At 39.8% G+C, this 12,500-nt stretch overlaps 1 protein-coding gene across 1 annotated transcript in view; it reads right to left on the bottom strand.

Annotated features, from left to right (window-relative positions):
* The window catches only part of RUNX1T1 (runt-related transcription factor 1; translocated to, 1 (cyclin D-related)), a gene marked incomplete at its 5' end in the record, with an annotated part of 45,166 nt that overhangs the window by 1,011 nt on the left and 31,655 nt on the right, over positions 1 to 12,500 (bottom strand). Inside the window, one exon of the mRNA XM_009873336.1 lies at positions 9,362 to 9,552. Within this exon, the coding sequence (XP_009871638.1) occupies positions 9,362 to 9,552 (191 nt within the window). The remainder of the gene's footprint in view (positions 1 to 9,361; positions 9,553 to 12,500) is intronic.

Genomic DNA, 12,500 nt, shown 5'->3' with positions numbered 1-12,500 from the left:
GCTTCTATGCCAGATTTTTTAAACCAAATAATTAAATATGCACATAAAAAACCTTGCTTCTCCAAAAATAAAGAGAGACTAATGCAACACAAGACAGGCAGAAAAAGACCTAGCACACAGGTAAGACTTGTTACCCCAGGAAAACTTTGATTTTAATTGTCTGAGTAACGCCATTTGACTCAGTGGCACTTCTGGCAGTGAACAGTTAAGCTGGAGCCCAAATCTTTGGCAGGATGGGGAAGCCACTGCTGAATATGTATGCGATTCACTTTCACACACTCTACAGCTATGCCAGCTGGATGCTGGAACATAGCCAACCTTTAAGCGATATTCCTCAACTAGAAAAAAAAATAAATCCCAATTTCAGAATCAGACAAAGACCTAAATCCAGAACAATATTTTAAAGAAATTAGACATTTAATCAGAGTCAAGTGGCTTCTCTAGAAAATATCTGTGTACTAGTTCCAGCCTCGCCCTTTTTGCTGGCGGTTAGTTGTGTGTTTTTTGGTCGGTTGGTGGTTTGTTGGGTTTTTTTGGCATAGGCACGTACTGGCAGATGGGGGAAGAGTAACTGTCCAGTGCTCAATTGCTCTTTGAGACTGAAATCAAATGTACACAGCATTCTCAATTCATACTGATTAAACACACAGACTAAACTAAGTAATTACAGATACATGTGTTGGGGACAATTTTTTTTTTTACTCATAAAATTGTTCCCATCTTTAAAAACACTTTTAAAAAAAGATGGAATTACTAACACACAGAAACAGATGTTTCTGGTAGTTAAATGTCAGGAATTCAGTCTCCTTGTCTGATATCACCTGGTTTTGATTCAGTATTCATTGTTTTGGGTTCACTTTGCTTAAACTCTGTCCAGTGCTGGAGAGGTAAATCCACCTTTGGAAATGCATAGTTGTACTATTCTTGAACACCTTTTCTTTAAAAGACCTTTTAACTTCACAGTGAAAAATCACTATAAGTAATTTAGAACACTGTGAACATGTGCATGCACAGACATACTTATGCATACACCAAAATGACTTGGCAAGTGTGTATTAGCATTTCAAGGAGATATAATGCCTCATCCTACAGACCAGAAAGAGAACAGATTGTGATATACCTGGATTCTCCTTTTACTATACTAATATTTCTCAACAGTCACATCGTATTTGTGGAAGTTTCATTTTGGCAGCTTGATGCTTGTGTCGTGATCAATACACAAGGTGTAATTCTGCTCCAACCATGCTTGCACAGAATCTCCACCTACTGCCATAGCCTGCTGACCTCCTAGATACTAATTTCCAACTAAATTGCCAGCCCTGGTGGCCCATATTTCCCTTTATCCCCTCAGTCTGAAAAAAAAAAATACACATGTACAAAACCTCACTACGCAGACTTTGCTGAAAAGAAACTTTTCCGCATATGGAATAACATTGAAGTCAGCCAGCACCTGCCCGGGTGCAGGAATCCATCCTTCCCTTGTGCACATCTGACTGCAACACTGAAGTGTGTGCTTTAATTGTGCTGGAATTATTACAAGGGTGTTAAAACGTCTTCCATTCAAATATCTGTTTAGTTAATATAAGCAAACCTCTGGGGAATCTTCATGTTTCTTCCGTTTGTGGGGAAGGCCTATTTGCACAGACAGAACTGCCTCCAGATGTGACCAGAGCCACCGTAAGATATTTCAGGATTTTACCACAAGATCTGCACTGATGTCAGAAAACAGTCATTTAACTGTATCGGTTCAACAGACATCAGCTAACTACCAGCCTGTACAGAACATGAAAAGTGATCCGTAAGTGCAAGATTTTAACGAAGTGGCAAAGCTCTAAGCTGGCTCCTTACATGATCATTTAATGTGTCCTGCATTGTCTGGTATGTGATTTTGTCCATTGTACATATTATTTCTAATTTAAAAGGTCATTACAGCTTTAGTGTAATTGTGGGAATAAAAGCATATAAAATACAAGAATTTCAAAATAAACTTTACAGCTCACATTTAAGCAACAACTTATTGCATTTAAAAATTACTACAGTGCAAATTAGCGTAAACAAACACACATGCCACAGGGAGCTTGCACTGCAATAGTAGTCGCATTTGAGCCCTCACCGTTGTGGCCATTCATTGCTCCTTCCCATGCGCGACAAATGAAAAAGAGCAGTAAAGATCACGTTCAGGCATCACAACCTCTGGCAATAGATGCTTTCTGTTCACGTTGCTGGCTGATAGCTCCAGAGCCCAAATTCTACTAAAGAAAAGTCAGGCTCAATGTGCCTGCTAATACCCCGGGCTGTGTTTCACATGGCCCTGTTCATGTATTTCCAATTGATCCAGATATCATGAACAACACTTAAGCTCGCTATGGGATTGAGCATGCTGAAGGTATTTTGGAAAGCTCTAGTAGGTACCAGCAAAATGGAGCATCTTGGCTGAACCATGTAGAAAGCACCTCAGATAACACGAGACCACAATATCGTGTTGGTGACAAGATGGTAATCATCATACAAGGGCATATGAACAGGATTATGGACTGCTTTACACCTGGTTTAAGACTCTCCATCTACCAGCACTGGCAAGACCCAGCCTGGAGTACCGTCCAGGTTGGGATGATGTACTTCCAACACAGCAAAACAAATAAGACAAGAACTCAGAGAAAGGAATAATCAGAAGAATAATCAGAAGTCAGACAAAGACAAACTATGAGAAGAGGCTGAACAAATTCATAACATTAAACCTAAGGGGAGACGGTAGCCCAAGAAGGGATGGTAGTACTCAAATATCTCGGAGGCTACTGTGGTGAAACAGGCAATGACCGCGCCTACACAGATGAACATGAGAAGTAATAGGATCAAAAATCTGCAAGAAAAGTTGGAAAGAGAAAGACATGTTATGAGAAATCTTTTTAAGAACAGGCACCAGTTGCCTAGAGGCATTGGAGAATTTCCATCACTAGGGCATGGGAAAAACAGGTACCTTACAGGAATGATATAGCTAGTGTTGATCAGGGAAAGGAGGTAGCAGACCTCTCAAAGCCTCTCCTGGTCTATGACCTCTGTCTTTAGGCAGTGACTTAACTACGCGGTACTTCGAGCTCATGCTTTATAGAGTTCCAGATGTAGCTAAAACTGTAAGAAGGACTGGATTACAATTTAACTCTGCATTGATTTTCCTGTGAAACAGTGAGGTTATACAAAAGGCCAGATTCTCAGACTACATAATTTAATTTAACTTCACTACCTTGAAAATGGATTAATTCAATGAAATTGGGCTAAATTACACCAGATGGGAATCTTGCTCCGAATTTATTCCACCGATCGTATTTCATTCTCCTCTTTCAACTGACAAGGAACATCAGTCTCAGGTCAGAGCCTTATCTTAGGTCAGACTTTTAATTCTCATGCACTTAAGCTTCCACCTTCAAACAACAGAACTCAGAAACTTCTGTTTGCCATCATGAAAATTCTTAAAAACAAATGGTCTCCATTTTTGTGGTCTCCAGTAGGAAGACACATATTTGTCAATAATTTTTGCCTATCTCATTGCTTTAATCTTTGAAATATTCAACCACAGTTGAGTATTTGCTTCCCTCTGCATCTCCAGCTGAGAGTCAGAATAGAGCTTGCTTAAAGAAAAAAAAACAAACCAGACTGTGACACGTCGAAGAGATGATGAACTCCGAGATGCTGTAATACAGTGTCAAACACTGCTCTGTCATCTTTGACAAATTCTGGATTTTCCCAGTTTACCAGGAAAGGAAGCAATAGTTGAGTATGAAGAATTGAGATTTTTTCCCAGTTCTGCAATGCCTATGGCATTCAAAACTCTATCACTGCTAACCGCAAGAAAAAGATCTTCTAGAAATCACTGAAACCACAGTGGCATAAATGAGGACTATACGAGCCATTGAACACCAGTGTGAAAAACCCAGCAAATTTGTTTATGAAAGTTCTACCCAAGACCCGCTAGAAAGCAAAACACATTGGTACTTTGGAAATTCCCACCAAAATGCAGTGCTTCCACACAAAGATATTTAAACCTTTATATGCTTCTAGTAAAGCACCTAACACACGCCACCGAACCCACCAGGTTTGCCCAAGCCAGTCTTGTGTGGAGTACATCCATGTTCATACAAGTCAGCATGAGAGAAGCTAAATCCTGAAAACAGAAGTGTGGAGAACAGTATACAGAAGAGACATGCAAGCTGGCTGGACAGGCTGAGCTCAGCAGTCCGGGGCAGTGCCAATGTTCACATCACATCTGGACTGATCCTGCACAGAACACATTGGCTCTGGTGCCTCTGTACCCACCACCAGTGCGGGGGATGATGTGCTAGCTTCTAAGAGATGCCCAGCCAAGAAAATTAAACATTAGCTGACATAGGTATTAAATCTAATACCAGCCTAAACACTAGGCTTGCCTGAATCACAGCATCTGATGCTCAGAGCCAGGTTTGCTGGCACAGTCCTGGTCTCAATGGATTGGTCATCAGAGACTGAACCCAGCTGTCTTCAAAACATCAGGTGACATTCACATGCAACATAAACTGCTGCAATATAAACAAGCCCTAACATTACACATCTCTTAAAAGAAGTGCTGGACCAGTTACACACTTGTTTTATCCGAGCAGATGTCAGCATCTGCTTTACGTAGAGAGAACTGAAACATTTGTGTTCCTTCCCCGTCCCCAGCCCCCACTCTACTCAGAAGTGAGGAAGAACGCTGAGTGTCAGATTTTTCAGTGGCATTTTATACCAGAGCAGAAAGACAGATGTTTTTATGGGTTTTTTTCACCCCCTACAATCTGGGCAGCCAGTCTCTCTGCTAAGCTGTTCACCCTTACTATTAAAATTGATTTGCACAACAGCACATTGCAGCCAAAGCAAGCACGGCAGTCATTAAAGAGTAGGCTGCTCACACATGTTTCTATACTTAGCCAAGTCAACTACTGATGAATGGGTCATCCTTTGTCAAGCAACTGTAAGGAACTGGTAAAGAAATAATTTGTGGTTCAGGAACAGCCATGCTGACAGGTAGGCCTTCTCCTGTCCTTTTGCTTTCCAAGAGCAGTGTGCTCCGTCAGCTGGTCTTCAGCCAACCTTTCACTAAAATAACAGAAAATTATGAACACGTCCTGGTCGGTCACAAGGACTTATGCCAAGTAACTATGGAAATCTTTAGAAAGTAAATGTACAGACGCTGAAGCAGTGGCACTGCGAGTTAAATCATAATGAACAACTCAAGCATGAGTAAAAAAAAAGTAGTTCAACAAGGGATCAGGTTGGGGTCAGAAATTGAAATTATACTGTGTAACATATTAATTCACAAAATATTGCAGACCACTTCTCCGAAATCAAAATGTTTCCAAATATCACACCTCTCCTATTAGTCCTCTCACTGTCCTCAGTTCCCTTTATTTTACTTCAGTCAGCTCAACATGCCAAAATTTACTGTTTTCTTGCAGATAATCTTTCACTCAGGGATGCTAATTTTTCTGGGTTAAAAACAAAGCAAAACAAACCACAAAAATACCTCCAAAACAACACAAAAAACCTCAACGAAAAATATAATCAAGCCATCTACTTCTCTTTGTGATACCTCTGAAGAAATGTCTTGGATGAGGAGACTGTGTATTATCTTAAAATAATTACAAAAATCTTAAGTCTTAGTACTAGTTATAACTTTTGAGTTCTGGAGAAGACTGCGATAAAAATCATGCCACAAAGTTCTCACACCAGAGCAGCTTCAAGGAACCTCAGCTATGCTCAGAGTGCATTTTACTGAATAACAAATGAAGAGCTCTACATGAGAAACCTTGCCAATAGAGAGGGAGTGGCCATATCAGACAAAAATTGTATCTGATACATTAGAAATCTGGTGCCAAATTCCCATCTCCATTAATAGTTTCAACAGCCAAAAGAACAAATGACACCCGTGGGAGAAATCCTCTGTCAGAAACCGCATGGAGATTATATAGCAGCCTATACTGAGCTCTCTCACAGGCCTTGGTGTAAAGTCCCACACCAAGGGTAAGAAACGAGGAGGGATGTTCAGCCTCCCTCTAGACCTGCAAGACTGCAGAAGCTGTTATTCCGCATTTGGAACTGGAAATATTCTAGGTCTGGAAATATTACTCCAATACACACCACTCTGCATTGCTGGAAGTGTTCTGCTGAAAGTTGTAAACGGAAGGAAGCTTATGGAGTCTTACAACCTTGACAAATGAGGAAAGATGTTCACAGAAAGATCGAGAGACAACAAGCACCAGAGCAAATGTGAAGTTTCATTCTTGAACCCTGATAAGCACAGGATGTCATCTCCACTATTTAAACACTGGCAAATGCATCTCCTGTCCTGAAAGATGAAGGAAAAGTTTGGCCTGCTCTTACAGGAGTTACCAAAAATAGAATTTAAAAAAAAGTTAACTGGTTATTGTGAGTTAACTGGTAATTGTGAGAAAATTTGCCCTAAGTGGTTGGAGTTTGGCATAGAAGCTGAAGAGGAACTAATAATAAAACTTAATAGACACATCTATCTCCCAAATAAGTGTCACTGTCATCAGCTTTTGCAATTAATCCAGCACCTGTAAATATAAACTGAGAAAAATGAGTTCTTTCTGCAGGTTTACCAAAACTTTTATTTTTCACCTCAAAACAGTCACCCTGATGTGCCACTCATGACTACAGGGGGTGAAAGCTGCAGAAACTAGACTTCATTTCTAGGTCCAAGAGGTCTGTATCCTCCCTGAAGATTGCATAGCCTTGTGAGCATCCATGACCCTATGAGCTACATTTCATTACTACAAGATTAAAATAATTATTTGGGGTTTTTTTAAAGTCCTGTTTCCAGCAAGTGAAGAACCTTATAAGCAATTCTGCTAGAGAATAAATAAAGATGTCTGTTGTTATACAGCTTCTTTCAGTGCTAGGCCTGCTCAGAACTCAATTACGGCACACAAACTCTCTACACATTCCTTTGGATGCACGTTTGCTTGTGGAAGAACGAGCTGTATGTATTGGCACATAAGTACTTCCTCTGCCCTGCTTATGCTGTATCAGTTCACCAGACAGATTTAATTTGCTGTTTCCTTCACAGGCATTTACCTTTGGAATTTTGATTTTAACAACAGGAGTCTCTTGTATACATATACACACAAAACGACAGCTCTTTAATGATGCTAAGTCATACAAATGCCCTTTCTACAAATACAGTGCAGGAAAAATGTCCTTGAGTATCTCAGATACAAAACGCCAATAAATTGAATTTATGTCTCATTTAATCTACAATGGAACAGTTAGTATTTAAAGAGTACATACACTTCCCCTAGTCCCTTTCTTCCTGAGAAACTTTCAGATGCTGAAAATCAATTCCTTTTGTCTCCTTGTTATTCATCTGCTCCACATTAAGGAGAAACTTTGGGTATTCAGTGATCTCACAATGGTCTTTCATCTCCAGAGAAGCCTGGTATGAATTAAAATCTTACGCTCCCTCAAATTACAGATGTATACTGCAGCATGCCACTGACTTACCTACTCATGATTTATGCCAGTTTTCTCAGCATGCTGCAGCTAGCTCATCTGCATCTTTCAACTCAGGTGACTCTTTTACAGTGCTGCCTATCCAGCCCATGGAAGGTGCTTCGACACCAGCATACCCCAAATATGTCCCCACACAACAGGTACCGCTATCTACTCTTTTTTTCCAATCCCCTGACACTTAGATTTTAGATTAAAAAGTGGTTTTACTACAGCCAAGACCTTACGACAAGAATAACAAATACTTCATGGAAGTAGTGTCCCTTCATTTCAGTGGCCTTGGGAGATGAAGATTATATATAACTGGGGGTTCTAGTGGACAGCAGGATGCCCATGAGCCAGCAATGTGCCCTCGTGGCCAAGAAGGCCAATGGCATCCTGGGGTGTATTAGAAGGGGAGTAGCTAGTAGGTTGAGAGAGGTCCTCCTGCCCCTCTACTCTGCCCTGGTGAGGCCACATCTGGAATATTGTGTCCAGTTCTGGGCCCCTCAGCTGAAAAGAGACAGGGAACTGCTTGAGAGAGTCCAGCGCAGAGCCACAAAGATGATGAAGGGAGTGGAACATCTCCCTTATTAGGAAAGGCTGAAGGAGCTGGGTCTCTTTAGCTTGGAGAAGAGGAGGCTGAGGGGTGACCTCATTAATGTTCATAAATATGTCAAGGGTGAGTGTCAGGAGGACGGAGCCAGGCTCTTTTCAGAGACGTCCAATGACAGGACAAGGGGCAATGGGTTCAAGCTGGAACATAGGAGGTTCTACAAAAATACCAGAAAAAACTTTTTCACTGTGAGGGTGACAGAGCACTGGCACAGGCTGCCCAGGGAGGTTGTGGAGTCTCCTCTGGAGACATTCAAAACCCACCTCTTCTCCTGTGTCACCTACTGTAGGTGATCCTGCTCTGGCAGGGGTCTGGACTAGATCTTTCAAGGTCCCTTCCAACCACTAACATTCTGTGATTCTGTGAACTTCTAACTGATGCCATTTCTTTGTCATGTCTGTTTACAAGGACAGTTTTAACCTAGGACATTTTTCTTCTGTAACGGATGTACAATCTAATTGCTATCTAGACTGCTGCAGCACTGGTCAAACACACACTGCCCTTTCACTCTTAGCTTCCAGCTAAGAGTGCTGCTGGATGTCCTGTACCGCAGCCATTCAAAGCTTCCACTCTCAGGTCTCAAAAGTAAATCATACTTATTCTTGTTCTACATTTTGTTGCTCTTTGTTGCTCTGTTTTAGCTCATTCCAAATGTGTTTGCCCACTCTTCAAGTCTCGAATATTCCCGGCAGCCAAAGCAGCACATCCAAAATAAGGAAACACTTCCAAAGCTACATTCATGTGTCCTACAGGAACCATCATCTCATGTTAATCACTTCTACATTCAACACTTTGCCCAGACAAGCTTTTAGCCACCTCACTCTACAATCTCTTAAATGAATAATTTCTTTGTTTAATAAAATTATATTTCAGTTTGAAATATTTTCCAGCAAGCAATCTTATTATCTAATCAATATGGTTTGCTTTAAAATAAAGCAACTGAAGAGCTGAATTAGAAGAGAAATTGTGCTTTAGAAGTATCCCTGAACATTCAAAAGGTAAGAAAATCTCTCAAGTTCACTAGCCATTTGGGGCTCAGATTACAACACAGCCACGAGAGTTTAGAGCTCAGCATGTGCCCCAAAATATTTGTCCAAAGCAACCATGAGAGCAGTTCAAGGTGGGCACTGAACTCCCACGTCACAAGAACAGCCTGCGCCAGACCAAAGCTGGCTCAGATATACCCGGGGGTTCCAGACATGTGTGATGCCTGCCCAGCAAAGATCTTACCTCGCTCGAATCCTCCTGCTGATTGATGACAGCAAGGGCATCCTCTGCGGCCTGGCGCTTGGCTTCGGCTACCGTGCGCTCCATCTTGGCTCTCTCTGAAGTGATCATGTCGTGAGCCTTCCGCTCTGCCTCCGACACCGCCTTCTGCAACTCGGCCATCGCCTGACGCTTCACTTCATTGACAGCTTCCTCTGCAAAGGAGGGAAGAAATCCTCGTCATCATGGGACGTTGGGCACAGGGCTATTAGGATCGATGCGTGAAACGCGGCCGATATTTTGAGAATCTTCATTTTGACTGGAAGGACTCAGAGGAACTCAGTTCCTCAAGACTCTTCAGGACCCCCCAGGCACATCTTTTACTTTCCCATCACCCAAATTTTTAACACTTGTGACGATTCTTGCTGTTTTGATTCACAGTCAGTAGTTCTCTACATATGGAAATTTCAGATCTCTGGCACGTTATTTTTGAAATATTTTTGAATATTTTACTTGGAAAATTGGTTTTGCAGTGCATCAGGCTACTAAATGTGTTGGGCAAGAATTACTATTTAAGATATAATATTACAGACTTTTTCAAAAATGTATCTTTGCTGGAAATTAAGACAGATTTATAGTCACTAACAATTTTTTCCCCCATATGTTAATTAATAAATAGATGAAGCCAAAATCAACCTCATGAGTTTATTTAAAATTTTTAAATCATTGGTCTAATAGCTTTTCCTAGACATTTAATTTTACGAGCCAAAATTAAAATTTGTTTATGAACATTCATTTGGCCTCTTGATCTCTCCTCCAAGCTTTACACTGTGAAGACTTGACTTCCTGGCTCTGTCAAGCTCTTGAGCACCCTGCAGCCAGCAAGGCATCAGTGCACAATTAACACTGAGCAGGGGTAGTCTGCTTCATTAAAACCAAGCCTTTATGCTCCTCGCAAAATAACTAAGTCAGTATAAGTCGTTTCTTCAGTATATACCAGTGTCATATCTCTTATTCCGGAAAATATGGATTGTTACAAATTAGTTATTTGAGTTTTGATGCAGAAAGAGTGCAAAGATTTTACTAATGAACAGTCTGTTAATTGACAAGTAAAACAAGTAATTTCTTTTTTTTTTAATTAACTGCTCTAATTAACAAGGAAACCATCCTCCCCCTGAATTAGTTTATCTAATTTTCATCTTTATTCAAAGCAAAATGACAATGATTAATTGAAAATTTAATAAGCAGTAATTATTAACTTGGCAAACCTAGTACCAATTAACACTCTATTAAAACTAATTATGACATGTTTCATTCAAGTGTTTGCACTTAATTGTTTCATCCACTTAAAACCCACCTTAATTAAATGTACTGTTTAATTAAAAACATAGATTTCTAATAAAAATGTTTTACTGTAGATTAAAATCTCAGTATTACAACTCTGTTAGGGGTTTGAGTTTTAGACCATGTATTTAGCCCCTGTATCTGTGTGCATGCACATGCACATAGCTCTGACTCTTACGTACAGATACTAAGTCGGTAACTCTTGAGTTATGCGTCATAGCTCTGCAACTGGTGTTTAAAAAACTAAGGAGTACATGAAGTCTCCATTTTCAGTTATTAAGCAAAATACAAAAAAGAACTAACTTGAAGCCGTGTACTGACTAAAACTGAAATAACTAAAATGAAAGAAGAGTTCTATTACTCTGTGTGTGTGCGTGTGTTACGGGTGTGCCTGCCTGTGGGAGATGTTTCAACTGAAGTTTTCAAGGGGTGAGAATTTAAGAGATAAAACTCATGCCTTTATTTTTATGAGGCTGAAAATATGCCCTTATACTACCCTACCATAAATGTTGTTTAGGGGAAAGCCTCAGGAGAGGAAAAAAAATCATACCCTTCAACCATACAACCAAGGCTTAATTTACTTTGAATATTCAAGGTGAATTAAAATTCCATCTAAGTGGCAATACAGGACAATAATTTTTGCTTACGATCAAAGCTGCAGCTAGACTAATTGTATATGCAAATCAGGCAATTTATATTTAAATTATGCATTCCTATTCTAGTCCCACAGGCACACACAGATCAGCAAAGGGAATTGGTAGGACATTTGCAAGGTGCTTGAATATTTATTACCAACTGCAAACATTCACTGATCGTGAGAAAAGACATATACACATGCAAACATACAGATGCAATTTCATTACCATTTTCATAAAAATGAAGCATCTTAAATACAGGCATTTTGTGTCTAAGAACTGCAGTTACTAACAAAGTGGATTTCTCCAAGAAAATCTGTATTCTTGTATTCGGTATGAATAGAGATTATCTTTGTACGGCATGATGTGCTTTCATTACATCATATAAATTTAGCTTTATGTTGAGGTGTTTGCAGTGGGTAGAAACACCAGTTTAAACAATTATATTAAACTGAAGCACCATACTCCAACATTTTACAGAGACTTCTAGTTTTGTAGTTTTTCCTCCTACATAATCTACTTCTTTTTCAGTGCAAATATAGAAATTGAACCTTATATTCTAACTTCTATATCATGTAAGTTTTTCTGCAAAGATTCTGAGAGTGTGAAAATGTTAATGTGCTAACAAGGTCACATGCTTGACAGATACTTTTCAATTGGCCTGACTATAGATTGGACTGCACTATGTCCATTAACTCTGACAACAGAATTTATGTTATGTTATACTAAATGTGAAAACAAATAGTTAAAATATGTTGGGGGTTTTGGTCACAGTGAACCACCATTATTTCAATGTATTATGAACTCAAGAACACCCAAATAAATTAGACAAAATTTCACATCACTGATTTTCTGCACATCTTTTCAAAATAAACATTTCTACAACCTACAGATGTTTTATAGACATAGAATGCAGGGTTCATAGTTTCAGATAAGGATAAAACCTGTAATATCTGTGCAGGAAACATTATGGGTGACAATGAGGGAGATTTTATTTGCCTTGACAATGCTGAGCTATGAAGACCAGGAATGGTACCAGCACTCTTCCTCTCTCTGCATTTCTAGAGAAAGGAAGGATGATTACATTCCAGTATCAGAAAACATAGACCCAGAAGTTTTTAAAACCAAGTATCTACGCTAAGACGCCTCTATCTGCCCCCTCCATTTTCCCACTAATACTAAGC

The sequence above is a fragment of the Apaloderma vittatum genome, unplaced genomic scaffold, assembly GCF_000703405.1.
Source record: "Apaloderma vittatum isolate BGI_N311 unplaced genomic scaffold, ASM70340v1 scaffold5727, whole genome shotgun sequence".
Taxonomy (NCBI): Eukaryota; Metazoa; Chordata; class Aves; order Trogoniformes; family Trogonidae; genus Apaloderma; species Apaloderma vittatum.
Note: the sequence above shows the minus strand (reverse complement) of the source record. Positions and strands in the feature narration are given on the sequence as shown.